Consider the following 18,390-nt stretch of genomic DNA (forward strand, 5'->3'; position numbering starts at 1 on the left):
ACTCAAGTCTTCCTAGCTTCAAGGTTGGTTCCCTACCCATTATATCATGCTGCCTCTTCAAAGCATTATGTACATATGAATCATTGTTACTCTCAGCAGATAAGCTCTCCCTGTTGCTACTAATAGGTAGCTCCATGGTACAGCAGAAAGGACATTAAACAGAGAGGAAGGTAGGAAGAAGAGAATTTGGAACTGCAAATAAAATAAAATCGAATATCTAAAAAGAAAAGATGTTAACTTTGGAGTCAATGGACTTTGGTTCAAGTCCTGTGACTTCCACTTGTGACCTACACAAGACACTTTACCTCGTCTCAGTTTCCTCATCTAGAAAATGAGGAGGTTGGATTGCATGGCCTCTATGGTCCTTTTAAGATCTAAATCTATGATCCTATGACCCTCCTAATGCCAAACTTGAAACTCAGCAAGTGATGACATCTATTTTAGTCTCCTGAGAGCCATGTGCTTCTTAAGAGACAAAACGATGTCAGCAAAAATAGCAGAATTAAGAAGTTAAGAAAAGTTGTAGGATTTCCCTCCTTCTTAAGCAAGAAACTCTGAGAATAGAGATTCTAAGTAATATTACCAAATATAAATCCCACTCCTGCTCAGTTTAGATGGTCAGAGGGATAGCTTTATACTTCAAGTTACATACATGGATGGAAATATAATTCCTGATCGGCTGAAAAAATGCTGAATGCAATGTTGTGGGCCTAAGAAAGGAATAGACTGTTCAGACATACTTTAGGGTAGAGAGAAGAGGAAGAAAGGAGAAAGGGAAGAAGAGGGGGAGGAAAGGAGGAAGTGAAGGAAGAGGAGGAAGAGAAGAGGGAAGAAGAGAGGGGAAGAAAGAGGAAGAGAGAAGGAGAAGGAAGAGAGAAAGAGAGAATGGAAGAATAGAGAAAGGGGAGGCAGTCAAGGCAGAGAAGGAAGAGAGAAAAGAGGTTCAGGAGAGAAGAGAGGAAAGGTACAGACTTTGAATGGCAAACTAGAGCTTTAGAGCTACACATAAGTAGGGGAGCCAGCCTCCATCACGTCCCTGGACTTCTGGTACCCATAGCCATAGAGAGTGGACTCCCTTTAGTGAAATTATTTCCTCTCTCCTTGTTTGAGCTGAGATTTTATCTCACTCCCAGCTGATAAGTTCATTTACTCTTGTGTATTCTCTGGTATATTCTGTAGAACTTCAATTTCTATTCACTATTTTGCTTGGATAAATGGCTTTACTTGCTCTTTACTATTCACAATGGTCTTTTGTATAACCAATGTTTGGTGGAAAAGGGCTAAGCTGATGAGCATAGGCTAAGTCCCTTTGAGAAATGAGGGAATGGGCTTTCACTCTGAACTCCCCCCACCAGAGTATTTTTTTAAAATTTACTATCTTACCAAGTCTTCCACATCTCAAACTTGTAAAATCAGTATTTTTAGCCCGAGTCAATTTTACATTTATTCCTTTTCAATTTTGCCTTATCAAAATAGGTTTCATATTCTAACTTGTCAAGATTTTGTTAGCTACTGATTATGTTATCTGGTATGTCAACTATCCCTCGCATTTTTGTCATCTGACCATTTGATAAGCATGCCACGTCAGTGATAAAGATGTTACACAGCACAGGGTCAACCACAGATCACTAGAGCCCTTCAGTGGAAATCCCCAATTAATTTACACTTAATTTACATTAATTACCCTAAGAGACTTACAAGTTGTAGAAGCCAGCAAGATGGCAGATGAAACACATTCTTCAAAACCTTTAACTCTCTGTGAACTGAATCAACCATTCCGTAAAGCAATTTGGAACTATGCCCAAAGGGCTATAAAACTATACATACCCTTTGACTTTGTAGTACCACACTACTACATCTGTATCCCAAAAGAGATTTGAAGAAAAGGATAAGGACCTGTATGCACAAAAATATTTATAGTGGCTCTTTTCTGAGGCCAAAGAATTAGAAACTGAGGGGATGCCAATCAACTGGGGAATGGCTGAACAAACCATGGTATGTGATTATGATGGAATACTATTATAGTATAAGAAATTATGAGCAGGATGCTCTCAGAAAAACCTGGAAAGACTTGCATGGGCTGATGCAAGGTGAAATGTACTGTGTACAAAGTAACAGCAATCTTGTAAGATGACCAGCTGTGAATGACTTAGCTATTCTCAGAAATATAACTCTGAAAGACTTATCATGAAAAATGCTATCCATCCCCAGAGAAAGAACTGATGGTGTCTGAATACAGATTGAAGCATGCTTTTTTAAAACTTTGTTTTTCTTGAAAAAGAAACCTGTAACTGTCAAAAACCTTCCCCCAACCAAAAAAAGAGGAACAATACACCATATGTAGAACAATTACAGCTGAATCCACAGACTAAAGAGAATCCCTACAAGTTAAGATCTTCATGAATTAACAGCACAGAACAATAATCCTTTAAATCCTCATTCAGTGCCCCTTTCCCAGGAGATATTATGCACCCAGCAAAAAAGGTAACCTGAACCCCTGGAGCCTATACTAGGATCTCTTCAGCTGCAGAGACATTGTGGGCACATACAGCATATCGAGCAGCAGACACTGATTCCACCCAGCCATTTGAGGAACAGGGGAGAGGAGTCAAAATCATGCTGCCTTCTGACTGGACCTAGACTTAGTTTAGAGACCCCTAAAGCTTCAGAGACTACTTGGAACATACTGCCTGCTGTCTTCCCACTCTGTAGACAAGGATATAGCCCCCAAAAGGTGGAGAGTCAAGGGAGGAATTGGGATAGGCAGGGAAGAGCAATTTTGTGTGGTTGTGCTGGGTTTGAAGGAAAGGGGACTGAAACGCAGCTGGGATCAACCCTGCCCCCCTAAAGGTTACCCAGTGGAGAGAGAGAGAGAGAGAGAGAGAGAGAGAGAGAGAGAGAGAGAGAGAGAGAGAAACAGACAGAGAAACAGAGATGTGAAACCTATATCTCCTAATAGGTTCAGCAGGAAGTTGCTTTGCAGCTTAAACTCAGGACTATACCCATCAGCAAGGGGGAAAAGTCAGAAAGTAATAGGGAAATATAAGGAAAAAGAAAAAAAAGTACTCTGAAATGTGGTCATTCAATGAATCCTGAATCCACCTAAATGTACTGTAGCTGAGCCCACATCTAGCCATCTTTTCCATAAGAACAGTATGAATTAGTCAAGACTTTGATAAAATTTATGTATATTATATTTATAACATCTCCCTGATCTACCACTCAAGTGAACCTGTCAAAAAGGAAATAGGCTAGTCCAATATGACCTGTTCTTGTGTGTATGTGTATGAGATCAGTACTTCCTTCTACAGTTATTCACTAACCAGCTTCTTTAATAATCCATTCTAGATTTTCCCAAGAACCAAAGTCAAACTCATTGGTCTATAGTTCACAGGGCCTATTCTTTTCCATTAAAAAGAAATTAGGACATTTTTTGCCCTGCTCCAGACCTGCAGTATCATTCCCATTGTCCACAGCCTTCCAAATACTACCAATAGTAAAACTCAGGAATCACACTTTTCCATGGAGATCTTTCCCTTCTCTGAATTCCTTATAGTGTATACTATCCAGCCTTGAATTTGAGTCTATATTGCACTGTATTTTTCCTTAGATTGCCAAGTCCTTTAGGGCAGGGACCTTTACCCTTCTCTTTCCATTGTATCCCCCTTAAGGCTTAGAATAGTTCTCAACATCCATGAGACAACTTAATAAATAACCTTTTCAGTAACTGTTAAATTATCAACTATCTAGGTAAGTACAATGGATTTACATTAATATTAAACTACCATTAATCTTATGGTGCTGAGGTTCCATTCTAAAGGCACTTTCTGAATTATGAACACTCAGCTTTTACAAGGGATCTACATGCATGAGCAGCCAAGTGTTGTTCAATCTTCCTTCCCCCCTACTCCCCTTGTGGTGTTCCATGGTTAGCAGCTATAGAGTACAGAGAATATTGAAGAGATGGATTTTTTCTTGTTAGGGAATGGTGTTAGGTCACTGAGAGCACTTTTCAATTCTTCAGAGGCAAGCTAGACTAGTCACCTACTGCTCTGTTATGGGTGCAGTTCATTTATAGATTTACAGGGCTAGACTGCACATTCAATTGTATGTAACAGTCTGGGAAATGCATATACACATAATGTGAAAAGATAAAAATTTATATTACCTTGAATTTCTACTATTTTGATTCTATTCTGCAATTGATCCTATTTTCCATTTTGTTAAGCCACATTTCTCAGCTCTAGAGTTAAGCTCAAAAATGAAGTTGCCCCTCCTAACTAGTCTAAAGGTGTAGTTGAAAGGGAATGTTGACACTCATGCAGTTAGTCCCTGGAACATCTGCTTGTAGTCTATAAGCCACAACCAGGTTAATCTGGTGCCATCCCCCCACAAGACAAATCATCTGTCTTTGCCTGTCATTGCGCAATTAGGGGAGGTTTTATCTCCCCCACGAAAATCAAACCTGGTGGTTCTGATCTCCTAACCAAGATTACAAGAGGCAGATGAGTCCCTTAAACAGCTAATATTTTTTCATTGTCAGAGAAGGGTGTGATTAGCCACACCTGATGCTAACCCACTTTCCCCAGTGTAGCCAATTGTAATGTTCCCAGATTCCCTCCTTTCCTGTGCATCAATAAAGAGGATTTCCTCCCCCTTTTCATTAAGGTCATTGGCCTTGCTGAGGTGGCCAGTCTGACCTACTTGGTTAACAGTTATACACGTTACTGTTTTTGCTCAAAGAATATACCTCAGTTTACTTTTATTTCATTGACTCTTTACAGTACATACTTACACACACGTGCACATACACATATTTCTATAACAAGGAAAAGGAGAGGATTATATTTTGAAATGAAATCAAGCATAAAAAGAACCAATACTGTCAACCTCAGAAAGTCCTTGAAAGGGTCCAGAAGTCCCTTTCATAATCTCCATAAACACCTCCCTCCATTCCCTCATCATCTAATTAAAATTTTCTTTCTCGAACTCCAAATTTTGAGGGAAAAAAACTATCTATTTTGATTTGTCTCCTCCTAAGCCTCAGGCATCATGAGGAGTGAGATGGGAGTCTTGATGCCACTCAGAAGACAGAGGTAAGAGGCTTGAGACAGCGGAAAGAATCCTCTTCTGGATTCATAGGATCTGGGTGGGAATCCTACTTCTCCTTGCTTACCACACATGTGCCCTTGGTAAAGGAATTTAACCTCCCTGAGCTTCAGTGTCCTCATCTGTACAATGAGAGTGTTGGACTAGAAGTCTCCTAAGGCTCCTCCCAGTTCCTGATCTGATGCCATGAGCCTGACTTTACAAAGAACAGAGAACTGGCAAATAATCAGCATAAAACCCGGTCCTCAGGAGAAAGAGTTATCAGTTGGGTCCACAATAAATTAGTTCATGAAGCAGCACCAGGACTGTCCAAGGCTTAAATTGCGTCTGAGTCCAAGTACAAAGTCATAAACCATTCACAAAAAGATAATGGAACACGATCAAAGAAACAAGATTTCTGAGCTTCACTCCCTTTAAGTGCCATGCTTTGTTCAGATTCTAGCTGTCTAAGTGGCCCTTACTGGGCTACTCGGTCATGCTCATGCCAGCTTGAATAGAGGAAACTATTGGTGTATTTCTTATATTGTTTTCCTCATTTTTTTGAAACTATGCCCCTTCCTCTCCCCAGACCAATCCCTATGAATGCTCCAATCCAACCCTCTGCTAGTGTTGCAGCAGTGTTGTTTGCTATTGTTTTTCCATAGAAATTGAAATGTAGCCACTTAAAACATTTGTTTTCTATGGTAAAATGTGTTGCGAGTTCCAAATGCCCTAAGACATTTTGGAAGGCAGCCTATTTCTCAGCTGGGGATTTACTCTAAAATTGGTACGAATTTAGGAGGACATATTTATGGATAACTGTTACAATATTTTAAACAATTTGCTGTATTTATATCTTTTGTCTCTCTAGTACAGTAATTTCCCAACCCACCCCCAGGATTGAACTCTCACTTTTGATAAAGGAAAATCAATCAGAAAAGTGCATCTGATACAGAAACTTTGTATTATAGCATATATATTTTATTCTAATAGTCCTTGTCTTCTCTACTATAAGGGAGAAGATATGTATTGTTATCCCTTCTCCAAAACTTTCACTGTCTTCTCTATTTCTCAGAATTCAGCTTCCTTTTAGTGTTTTTTATTTACATATTTGTTGTCATTGTATATATTGTTTTCTTTATTTTGCTTATTTCACTATATCATTTTGTACAAATCATCTCAAATTTCTCCAAATATCTCATATTCATCTTTTCTTACTATATAGTCTATTACATTCACATGCCATAATTTTTTCATTTATTTTCCAATAGTCCCCTCCTCCCATTTTGTCTCTAGTCCTCTGCTATCATTAAAAGTGCTACTGTGACAATTTTGGCATACATTGGATATTTGTTTCTGCCTTTACTTCTTTGCGGTATATAGCCTATAATAGGATTGCTGGGTCAAAAGGTATGCACAGTTCGGTCGCTTTTCTTGCATAACTCTAAATTGAAATCCAAAATTGCTGGACCATTTCCCAACTTCATCAACAATGTGTACTATCATGTGATCTTATTATCATCTGTCAACTGCTTAACCCCCTGAAATCTGCCTTCTATCCTTACTACTCTACTGAAACTGTTTTCTCAAAAGTTGCTAGTGACTTCTAATAGCCAAATCCAAAGACCTTTTCTTGGGTGCTCTCTGTCTCTCTACATATACATACACACACACACACACCCCTTTAAATTCCCTGTAGCACTTGAAATGTTCCCCTCTCTTGACTTTCACAACAACACAGTCACCTGATTTTTTTCTACCTCTCTTCTCAGTTCCCTTTGTTGGATTCTGACCCTACATGTTCACCAAGGACAAGTGATATCAGCCCTATCCTCTTATCTTTCTCTACTACCCTTCCACAGAAAATGAATATACCTGAGTATGACTCCCAGTTCTCAAGCCTCAGCCATTTATTTCTTTTCCAAGGTCTAGTTCCCCATCTCCAATTACTGTCACTTCAAATACAATATGTCTAAAACCCAGCATATTATTATCTTCTACTCTAAACATTTTTCCTTATTTCTGACAACAGCATCACCATTCACCCAAGCACTCAGACTTGAAATCTCAATGTCACCTTTGACTTCCCCCTCTTCCACACTTTCCATATCCAATCTCCAAATCCCTTCATAATTGTTTTTGCATTTGAATGGGGATGATAACATAGCACCTACCTCACAGGGTTGTTATAAGGACCAAATGCGTTAATATATATGTGTGTGTGTATGTGTGTATATATACATATATATATATATATATATATATACATATATATATAGATGTATAAAACTTAGCAAACCTTAAACCAATATATAATTTTCAATTATTATAAATCTGAGTTGTCATGATTACTTCCACTCCTACCACAACCACACTACTTGAGCCTTCCTAGCTGGCTGCCCTATCCCTAGTCTTTCCTTTGCCTGACTACCTTATACAATTTTCTATCATTCAATCAATCACTTATTCAGTTATTTATTCAGATCTACCCTTACAACATGCAAATATAAATCCACGCAACACCAGAACCAATGACATTGTGGTCAATTTTCTTCAAACCCTGCTTTCATTGTGTTTCTCTCCTCAAAAACCATTAGAGGGCTCCACATGCCTGTAAGATAAAGTCCAGACTGATGCTTGATATTCAAAGACCTTCATAATCTGACTCAAATCTACTTTTCCAACTATCTGCTACTAACCCCTAGTAGAAAGATGTACCAGCCCCACTCCTTATTCTCAGACACCCTTACTATCCTTATCCTTTTCTCCTACCTACCTCTATGCCTTCCCCCAGACCCTTATACTGCTATCTTCTCTTTTTCTCTGCAACATAGGCAAATGTTTCTGCCCACCTATCCAAATTCTACTTAGCTTTGAAGACCCAGTTCAAATCCTACCTGGAAATATTCCTCCATCATGACAGTGCACAGTGATCATTCCTCCACAGAAGTCCTCTAACATTTTTGTCAGCACTAATCCAATCTTTTGGTGTTATATGCTGTCTTATATTATGTAACTGTTCTATGCATGTTTTATGTCTCCAACTGGTTTATAAATTTCTTAAGGTCAAGAGTCATGTAATTTTTTTTGCATGACACTTAGAATATGTTCATCCAATTAATACTTATACTGCATGCACTATATTGGGAGTGGCAAAGGTAGTGGGAACCCAAAGATGACAAACATATTATTATCTCACCAAAGTCCTATGAAATTTGGCATTTGGAAAATTCTTAGACTACCCTTTTAGAGCAAATGATACTCATGTAAATACAGAACATAATGAATAGCCTCATTTGAGTGCAGGAAGGCAGTAAACCATGTCCTAGTCCCAATAAGGAGGGAAGCAAGCCTTCCTTCCTTCCCTTTTGCTTTCTTTCATTCAAGAAACATGGAAAAACCAAAGGACTCTGTAGAAGAGGCTACATTTGAAGATGCAGCATTAATATCATGAGTCTACTTTGTTCCCCCTAGGGCTAAACTGTTCACAGTTTAAAAAAAAAAAGATGAAAACAAAGGCTTGCCAGATGCCAGAAAAGAAAATATTCAGAAATCTGTGGGTTTGGGGTTAAGGTTACATTATGTTATGTAACAGCAACACCCACTGGCCACACGAAGAACATCTCAGCACACCCTTAGTTTTGCTAAAAACAGTTTCCCTTAGGCCTGCCACACTGAATAGAATGACAGAACGCCTTTTTTCTCTTTTTCTTTTTTTTTTTTGGTCCAAGTTACTGTACTTCTCTGGGATGACCAGAGGAGGAATGAGAGGTAACAATGTCAAATATGGGATAGGATTTCCATTAAAAATTATCTCAGAAAAGTCAAAGCTGACTGTTCATGTCACAGGATTACGGCAGAAAGTTTTGGCAAATCAAAGGAATTCACTAGATCCACAGGGGAAGGTAACATTGTAAAATTCCAATATCAAATTCCTTCTATTTTCTCCCAGAAGCCCCAGATTCTCACCAGTCTCTGAACAGAGATACTCAGCTCACCAAACCTGCAGTGAAAATGAACCTTACCCTGTCTCTTTTCCTCTTTTGCTTATTTCAGATTATTTCCATAATCAGCAGGAGTTAAAGCTATCAGTTTGCTGATAGGGTTATAAAAATACCTTAATGGCTGCTAGGAAAAATGCTCAGTTATCTATTCATTAAAACATAAGCAATCCCTGACGCCTGCTCTACTAAAAAAAAATAATGTGATATATACATTGTGTTTTATACTTTAGGAAGTCAGTCAAGAAGTTCTTAAGTACATATTCTGTGCTGGGCACTGAGCTAGGCACTGGTAATGCAAAGACAAAAATGAAATAGTCCCCACCCTCAAGAAGCTTACAATCTAATGGGGAAAAAAACATGTACATGAATAATAAGATGCAAAATATATATAGATTAAATACAAGGTAATTGGAATTGGGGGATGACACCAGAAGCTAAAGGAATCAGCTCTAAAAGGAACCAAGGGTTCTATGAAATGGTGAGACATGAGGAGAAAATACATACCAAGCTTGAGTGACAGCATATACAAAGGCACAGTGACCAGAGATGGGAGGAATATGTGTGAAGAATGAACTGAACTGGAAAGTGTATGGAGAGTAACATACATGACCCACAGCCAATATGTGAACTTCTTACCAGAGTTGCTCTCTCCCTTCTGGGACCAGAAGGAATGGGGTTCCAGATTCTCTTCTCTATAGAACTTAGAAGCCAGAAAGACTGATTTTTCTTCTGTCAAGCTCTCACCAACCCTGCCTTTACACAGGAAGGGGATCATTAAATAATTAGTCTCCACTAATGAGGAGCCTTATGCAAATGGGCTTTGGGCCCTGGGTTACATTTGCAATAAGGCTGGAAGAGTAATTTTGAGCCAGGTTATGAAAGGCCTTAAATACCAAACAGAGGCATTTGTATTTGACCCTAGAAGTAATAGGAAGGCACTGGATTGTATCTAGTGGGAGAGTGATATAGTCAGAACTGTGCTTTCCTCCTCCATCATCTCATTGTTGTCTTCACAACAACCCTGTCAAGGAGGCTTGCTATGTGCCATTATCCCCATTTTACAGAAGAGGAAACCGAGGATCAAATAAATGAACTATTTTGCCTTTTTATTCTATTCATGCTGTTTCTAGATCTTTCATTTTGGCCCACAAGACCTAATAAACTCAACACAATGGGCTTGGCTGGAAAGTGGCACAACTGAGAACAGCTGAGGACTTTTTGTCTTGCAGCAGGCTCTCTCCATTGTACCACACTGCTTCGGACAAAGCAGGGAATGTGCATGAGAGCTGGTGATTGCTTCTTACCTTCAGCTGTGATGACCATAGTCTTTTGCTGCAGGTCAATTAAGGGTTTAATTAAGCAGAGACGAGGCTCCTGCTTCTGACTGAGGCAAATTCCATTGTGATTCACAACCATCCAGTTTCGGTCATATAACAATCCTTGGTTTCCAACCGGCCATTTGGTAACCTGAGAAAGAATCAAAATAAAAGTTAAAATTAAAAATGTAAGCTTGCTTTAGGCAAGAACCTTTTATATAAATTATTGCATAAATAAATATTTTTAGTATAGTTTGCACACTGACTTCTCAAAAGTAAGAGGATTATAACTTAATCATACAACATTATATAATTGCAATTATTTAATTATAATCTAAGAGCAGCTAGGTGGCTCAATGGATAGAATTCCAGGCCTGGAGTCAGGACCTCTCATCTTCCTGAGTTCAAATCTGGCCTCAGACACTTCCTAGCTGTATGACCCTGAACAAGTCACTTAACCCTGTTTGCCTCAGTTTCCTCATCTGCAAAATGAGCTGGAAAAGGAACCGGCAAACCACTCCAGCATTTTTGCCAAGAAATCCCCAAATGGGGTCACAACGAGTTGGACACAACTGGAAATGACTGAATAACCACAAATTTTAATTTAATAAACATTGAATTTAATGAATTCATAACATTTAAAGGAAGAAGAGGAGAGAAGATGGGGGGAAATTATAATGGATGGCATTTACATAGCCTTTAAAGGTTTAGAAAGTGTTTAGAAAGAGAGAGCGGGGACAAATACATGATTATGGAGCTAGTAAGAATAACAATCAGTATTCAAACTCAGCTCTCCAATCTCCAACTTTCCCACTTTTTCCATTATTCCATTCCATCTCCACACAGCCCTTTTCAAGATGGAGGATACCTGTTTCCCAAGTCAGTCACAGCTTTAGCCCAAATGATTATTCCAACTCTCAATGGCACTTCAAGGTAGCCTTCATTCAGGCTCCAACCCATTCAATCAAAATTTAACAAGAAGGAGGTAGTGTGGTTCATGAAAAGACCACTGGGTCTGGAGTCAGAGGACCTGTGTTCAAAACCTGCCTCTGGTGCTTACCAATTATGTGACCTCCAGCAAAGCACTTAACCTCCACGGCCTCAGTTTTCCCATCTGTAAGATGAGGGGGTTGGACCAGATGACCTCTGAAGTCTCTTGCAGCTCTAGAGCTATGATTCTATGATCTTAAGCATAGGATGAATTATTTGCAGTAGGATCATAGTGTCATAAAATTTAGAGTTGTAAGAGAAGTTAGAGTCCAACTCCCTCATTTTACAGATGAGGAAACCAAGGTAAAGAAAAGTTAGATGACTTGCCCATGGTCACATTGGTAGTAAATGCCTTCAGTAAGATTTGAACCCAGTAAAATATAAGCCCTTTGAGGTCAAGGACTGGTTTTTGTTGTGCCAATGTACCCCTAGAGCTTAACACAATGTCATGCACATCATGGGCACCTAGTAAATGTTGTTGGATTGGATTGCCCTGAAAGAATATTTGTCTATCAATCAACCAGTCAATAAGCATTTGTTAATCACCAGGCCTTGTGCTAGGCCTTGGGGATAGAAAAATGAACCAGGAGAAATGGACATAAAACAACCAATAAAATAAATTCTAATTACAGCAAGAATCTCTCCAGGTTAGAGAACTGGACACAACATATCATGAAAATTGAGTTCAGAAGAACTTCAGGAATATTCAGGAGACTCTGTGTCATCCAAAGGTCTTTTCAGTAACATCTGTACATGGTAAGCACTGGAAGTAAGGTAATCTTTGATCATAAGGGACAGAATCATACTACAGCAATAACAATAATAATAATAACAACTACTGACATTTGTGCAGTGGATATAAAGCTTTCAAAACACCTCACATGCATTATCTCATTAGCGCACCAGGCCTACCTTAATAGGCCTTGCTTGCAATTTTTTTCTTTGCTTTATGGTGAAGTTGCTGCATGGAGATAAAAACTATGCTAAAAGAGAAGCATTCCCAAGGCCATGTTTAAAATGCATACCTCAGGGCAGCTAGGTGGCACAGTGCATAGAGCACTGGCCCTGAAGTCAGGAGGACCTGAATTCAAATCTGGCCTCAGACCAAACACTAGACACTTACTAGCTGTGTGACCCTGGGCAAGTCACTTAACCTTAATTGCCTAAAAATAAATAAATAAATAAACAGACAAACAAATAAATAAATGAATGAATGGATGGATGGATGGATGGATGAATAAATAAATGAATTAATGAACGGATGAATTATGAATGAATGAATGAATTAATTAATTAAAATAAAATGCATACCTCCAAGGCGGCACAGGATTTGATAGGGTAAATATAGACATTGATGATTATAAGTGGTGGGAATCCTCCATCTACTGCTCCTGTACAGGTTAAGCCACCGCCTAGCTCAGTTTCAGGGGGACACACATCCATGGCATTTACAGTCACAGAGGAATTGTTCAGCTCAGCCTGTAGGAGGACATCTTCCTGAGGCAATTTCCCAGTTTCATGCTCGTTGACCCTTTCATCTTGTCCCACAGGTTCTACCGAAATGGCAGCAGTTTCCCCAGGAGTTATCTGAAAGGGAAGTTTTCTGTCTGCCTTACCTAACCTGGTTGCTATGATGAACTTCAGAAAGGTCTGTGCATCTTCAAAAGTGGACATGTAGCCAAATGATATTCTCACTGAGCCTGTAGGGTGACCATCAATGAGATCTATGTCATCCCCACAGATATGACCAGCCTAGGAATTAAAAAAAATTATGAGCCCATAGTAATATTTTTTCATTGTTTTATTTCTCAAGGATAATACTTAGAGCTAATTCTAAAAACATAAATAATTTAGGAAAACAGAATTGCCAAGTTGTCAAGTCAATAAGCATTTATTAATCATCTATTATTCCATTCAATTTAAGAAAAGGGGAAATCCAAGACTCGGGATCTGTGTTTTGGAATATTTACTGTGATCTCTCGTGACCCAACAGGGAACCCAAATACCTATTGATTCCTGATGCCCTTTATTCCTAGCCCCACATTTCGTAACAGCTACTGCTACTGCCTCCAAATAACTGGGCAAGGCCTGGAGCACATAGTTTGGTTACATCAGGAAATAAGGCGCAAAACTCTTATTGGAGACCATCGGAAATGACATTGTGTTAAAGACGTTTTTACCATTTAATTGAGACTTTCTCCCAGATGTAATCTGAAAAACTGAAAGAATAATGGCAAAAGGAAATCTTTGGAGAGGAAAGTGGGAAGAATCAATGCATTTCCATTCCAGGGACAAATCCTGGAGTGTAGCTCTATTTAATGGATCTTTAGAACCTGGTCCTCTTAGATACAGAAGAAGTTCTATATTTATTGAGCATCTGCAATATCCTCAGCAGTCCCAAGGTTAGGGGCGGGGGCTAAGAAAATGTGGAGATAAAATAAGACACATTCCCTGCCCTTGAGTTCACAATTTCAATGGAAAGAAAAGGCACGTATCCCCACAATTAGAAATCAGAGTTTTATGATTACTTGCAAGATGTGTGTTAGAGGGGCAGCTAGGTGGTACCATGGACAGAGCACCAACCCTGGAGTCAGGAGGACCTGAGTTCAAATCCAACCTCAGACACATGACACTTACTAGCCATGTGACCCTGGGCAAGTCACTTAACCCCATTGCCTAGCCAAAACAAAACAAAACAAAAAAACAAACAAAGATGTGTGTCACAGATGAGCTCTAAAGCAGAAAAAGGAGATACTAATGAAGGCTAGAGTTATTGGACAAGACTTCTGGAGTAGACAGGATTTGATATGAACTCTGAAGAATGAATGGCATTTATATCAGGAGGAATCAGGATGCTGGGTATTCTAGTCAAAGAGAACAACAGCACGTGTAAGGTGAGAATCAACATGGCATGTTTGGTAGGAGGGTCAAGGTCCCTGCTGTCCAGATCCCTTCCTCAGCTCTAGGAAGGGAATGGATCACAAAGGAAGATGACTCAGATGATGAAAATAAAGTATCTCCTCAGGGACCAGATCCTGCTCCAAAGATGATGGCAGACCCAATTTCCCTAAGCCAGGGTTTACCTGGAAGATTTATTTCTACTTCTTTACCTAAATGGCAAAGAGAATTCGTGTTAGTGATGCTGAAAAACATGACTACATAGAAGTGATAGAGACATAGTCCCAAAGGCTTCGAATGGCAAGCTGAAGAGTTTCATCTTGATTTAATAGCCAACAAGGAGCTACTGTGAGAGACATCATTGCATTGGGCCTAGAGGCCCAGCTTCTGAATCAAGAACACTGGGGCTCAACTTCTGCTTTTGACACATACAAGCTTTGTGTCATAATCCTTTGAGTTCCTGACAACTTTCAAAAATATGTTAGGGATGAATTGCCAATCTATGTTGGGAAAGGGAGTTTCCACACATGGAATGGTAGGAACAAAAAAAATTGATGGATAAAAAATACTGAAGATTTTAAAGTAGGGAATAAATTTGGAACCTGAGAACTTGATTTTGAATTGTGGCTCCAACTACTTACTATCTGTGTGACCCTGGAAAAATCACTAAACCTTCCTAGGCCTCAGTTTCCACACCTGCAAAATGAAAGACTAAAATAGATGACCTCTGAGGTTCATTCCAGCTCAAAGACTATGAATCTAGGATCTCATGAGGAAATCAGCACTTCAGAAAAATTAACCTGGCTATTCTGTGCTGGGTTTACAGGGTCTCAAGAGGCTATTGTGAAAATGCCAGAATATATAAGGGTCCAGGGAAATATGACACCAGTAAGAATGGAGTAGAAAGATGACCATTAGATTATTAGAGCTAAAATGCATCTCAGAGATTAGGTAGTCCAATCCTCTGATTTTACAGAGCTGAAAATTGAGACTTGGAGAGGTTAAGTGACTTACTCAACTCATACAATAAGCTAGTAGCAGAGAATCCTAGAGATATTTTTGAAGAATATTTAGCTAATTCTCCCTGAAGAGCAGAAGAGAAACAGATGAACTTAACATGCACAAGTATGTGATCACTAACCAAGACCATAGGAGCAGCCTTACTCTCCCCTCTAGGGGCAGAAGAGACCAGAAGCTAGCGATGCAGGAAAAGATGGAGGAAACCTCCAATGGATCCTTTCTGGTCTCGTAAGGGTTAGTTCAAACTGGTGATTCCGGCTTAGCAACTGCAAAGTCATATTCATAAGTACAAGATCTTAGATTATAGCATAAGCATTCTAAGTCACCTAAGGACATTGATTCTGAGACACATGGCTATATAAGTTCAGGCTGGTAGGTAAATCAGAATTAATGCAATGAGGCCCAAGGACAAAAAAAAATTCTGCTCCCAAGAGAGTCCAGGGATTTCATGCCAATCTTTCCATGTAGCAAGACTTACATGAATTGATGCTGAGTGAAGTGAGAAGAACCAGGAAAATACTGCACACAATAACAGCAACATTGTGTGATAAATCAACTCTGAGATTTAGCTCTTCTCAGCAATACAGTGATCCAAGACAGTTCCAAAAGACTGATGATGGAAAATGCTGTCTTCTTGCAGAGAAAGAACTATAGAGTCTGAATGCAGAAGAAGCGTGCTATTTTCACTTTAATTTTTTGTTTTGTTTTGCTTTTCTTTTGTTCTGATTCTTCTTTTACAACATGACTAATGCGGAAACACGTTTAACATGATTGTACATGTATAACCTATATCAGATCGCTTGCTTTCTTGGGGAGAGGGGAGGGAAAAGAGGGAGGGAAAAAAATTTGGAACTCAAAATCTCACAAAAGAAAAAAAATTTTCCAGGTAGCTAACTACAAGCTTTCCACCCAGAACAACAGGAAACATTTACATACCAGGAAATCTTGTGAAAAGTTTCTACTTGGGAACAGGCAGAAGTCAGTTGGCTAGAGCTAATGGTTGGATGAGGTAGGGGTGGGGGAACCTTAAAAAATGAGTGAATTCTGTTTGCATCTGAAAAGGGATCTGCTAGACTGAGAAGGGACCCAGGGTGACAGAGAGAACAATACAATTTTATGAGATATGATACTAGTTTTACAAGAAATGCAAAACATGAGAACATGCAGTGATAGGGACTGCATGAGGAGAGGACCACTGTATATACTTAATAACTATTTGACTTAATCACTATTTGGTGCTATCCAATACTTGAACAATAAAAATTCCATAAATGGGTAATCCTGTAATCTCCCAATAGTGATGTCCCTTTAACCTTTTTTGAGACACCATGTCACAAAAGGCTTGAAATTGCAGAGACACCATCCCTGTATCCGAGGAGGAAGATTCCAGCCTCCGGAAAGGAGAGATCAAAGGCACCTGGAGAGGTTTAAGGACAGAAGCTCATAGGATCATGAATTAGGGCTGAAAGGGTCCTCAGACGCCATCTAATTCAACATCCTCACTACAAATGAGGTGAAGTGATTGCCCAGAGTCACACAGATAATAAGTAGAAGGGATGGAATCTAACCCAGGATGTGTGACTCAAAATCGTCGTGACTTCTGCTGTAGCACACATTCTCTCTCATGGGTCTGTTCCTCTATCTCTCACTCTTTTGTAGGAGAAGGGAGGGTCAAAGGGTGTGTCCCTCCTGTAAAATGAGCATGGCCCACAGCAGCTTTTGTGTTGAGGATACCTTAATAGTGTGGGTCAATTCATTAGTTATTACCAAAAATCCTTGCCTTTCAGCAAAGAGGTGGTGGGCAACAGGTGAGGAATGGTTCTCATCTGTCCATTACTCTGGAAGAAGTCTTCACATGCTTGGGGTAGACATCTCCCTAACTCACTGAGGGTGGTAGTGCTGGGCGTGGTTAAGGCCTGTTGGCTACCCTCAACCTGATTCAGCCCATCTATCAAAATGGTTTACAGCCACAGGTGAGAGTTGGAAGAAGGTAGACACCAAAGGTGGATGAGCAGCTCTGAAAAAGGCTCAGTAAGCCCTCCCACCAGACATGCTAACCCTCCCTGAATGCCCCATGTATCTATTAGAGTATAACCACCTTGAGAGCAGGGACTGCCTTTCTTTTCTATTTGTTTCTACAGCACTTTGCACACTCTTGACCATAGTTAAGTGCTCAAAAAAAAATGCCTTATTCATGCAGTCATTTTGAATAGATTATAATTTAGGGACTTTTGTGGTTTATTTACTCCCCACCACTAACATATAGCCTTTCCTTAAAAATTAATTAGGGCGCAGTGGAGTCAGGAGGATCTGAGTTCAAATCTGACCTCAGACACTTGACACTTACTAGCTGTGTGACCCTGGGCAAGTCACTTAACCCCATTGCCTAGCCAAAAAAAAAAAATAATAATTAATTATAAATTACTGATACATACACAGATGTTATATGATTTTTTTGAAAAAACTCAAAGAGGAAACAACTTTTTAAAAACTTCCCTTCCTCTGCTATCCAAAGCCACTGCAATTTGCCAAAGCAAAATTAACTAATAAAGATAGGTGCCCACCCTCGGAAAGGAACCTAGACAGAATCAATTTACAACAGTGGTCTTCCCATGCCTGTGTCTCTGTCTTGTCTTGCTTCGTTCTTTAGGACGTGAGGCAGCATCAAGTGGGATCAGAACTCACCTGCAGGTTCTTTCTGACGGTTTCGTTGCTGATCCTCAGGTGCCTCTGGCACGCCCCTGTGTTACAGAAACATCCAGTCCGAACGTGTATATTGTGAAGGCTGGCCATTTTTTCTATCTGTGGATTAAATAAAATGTGAAAATAGCATAAGGAAACAAGTATATTATTTTAACATGTACATCCTGTGCTTCGAATGGCCTGAAATAGTGTATCTGACTCGATATTTTATCTCTCTAGGCCTTGTTTTCTTCATTTATAAATTATATATAAAATTTAAAATAAATTGATTAATTAAAATGTACAAATAATCTAGTTGGACTAAACAATTTCCAAGATCTAAGTTCTAAGAATCTATGATCCTGCATTAACCCATGGGTCCTTGGGAAAAA

At 39.4% G+C, this 18,390-nt stretch overlaps 1 protein-coding gene across 1 annotated transcript in view; it reads right to left on the reverse strand.

The window, feature by feature from the left end:
- Positions 1-18,390, reverse strand: part of MOCOS (molybdenum cofactor sulfurase) — an 87,048-nt gene that overhangs the window by 50,061 nt on the left and 18,597 nt on the right. Inside the window, 3 exon segments of the mRNA XM_020985697.2 lie at positions 10,397-10,559; positions 12,710-13,150; positions 18,002-18,118. Of these exon segments, the coding sequence (XP_020841356.1) occupies positions 10,397-10,559; positions 12,710-13,150; positions 18,002-18,118 (721 nt within the window).

The sequence above is a fragment of the Phascolarctos cinereus genome, unplaced genomic scaffold (assembly GCF_003287225.1).
Source record: "Phascolarctos cinereus isolate Bilbo 61053 unplaced genomic scaffold, phaCin_HiC Scaffold_4;HRSCAF=312, whole genome shotgun sequence".
Classification (NCBI taxonomy): Eukaryota; Metazoa; Chordata; class Mammalia; order Diprotodontia; family Phascolarctidae; genus Phascolarctos; species Phascolarctos cinereus.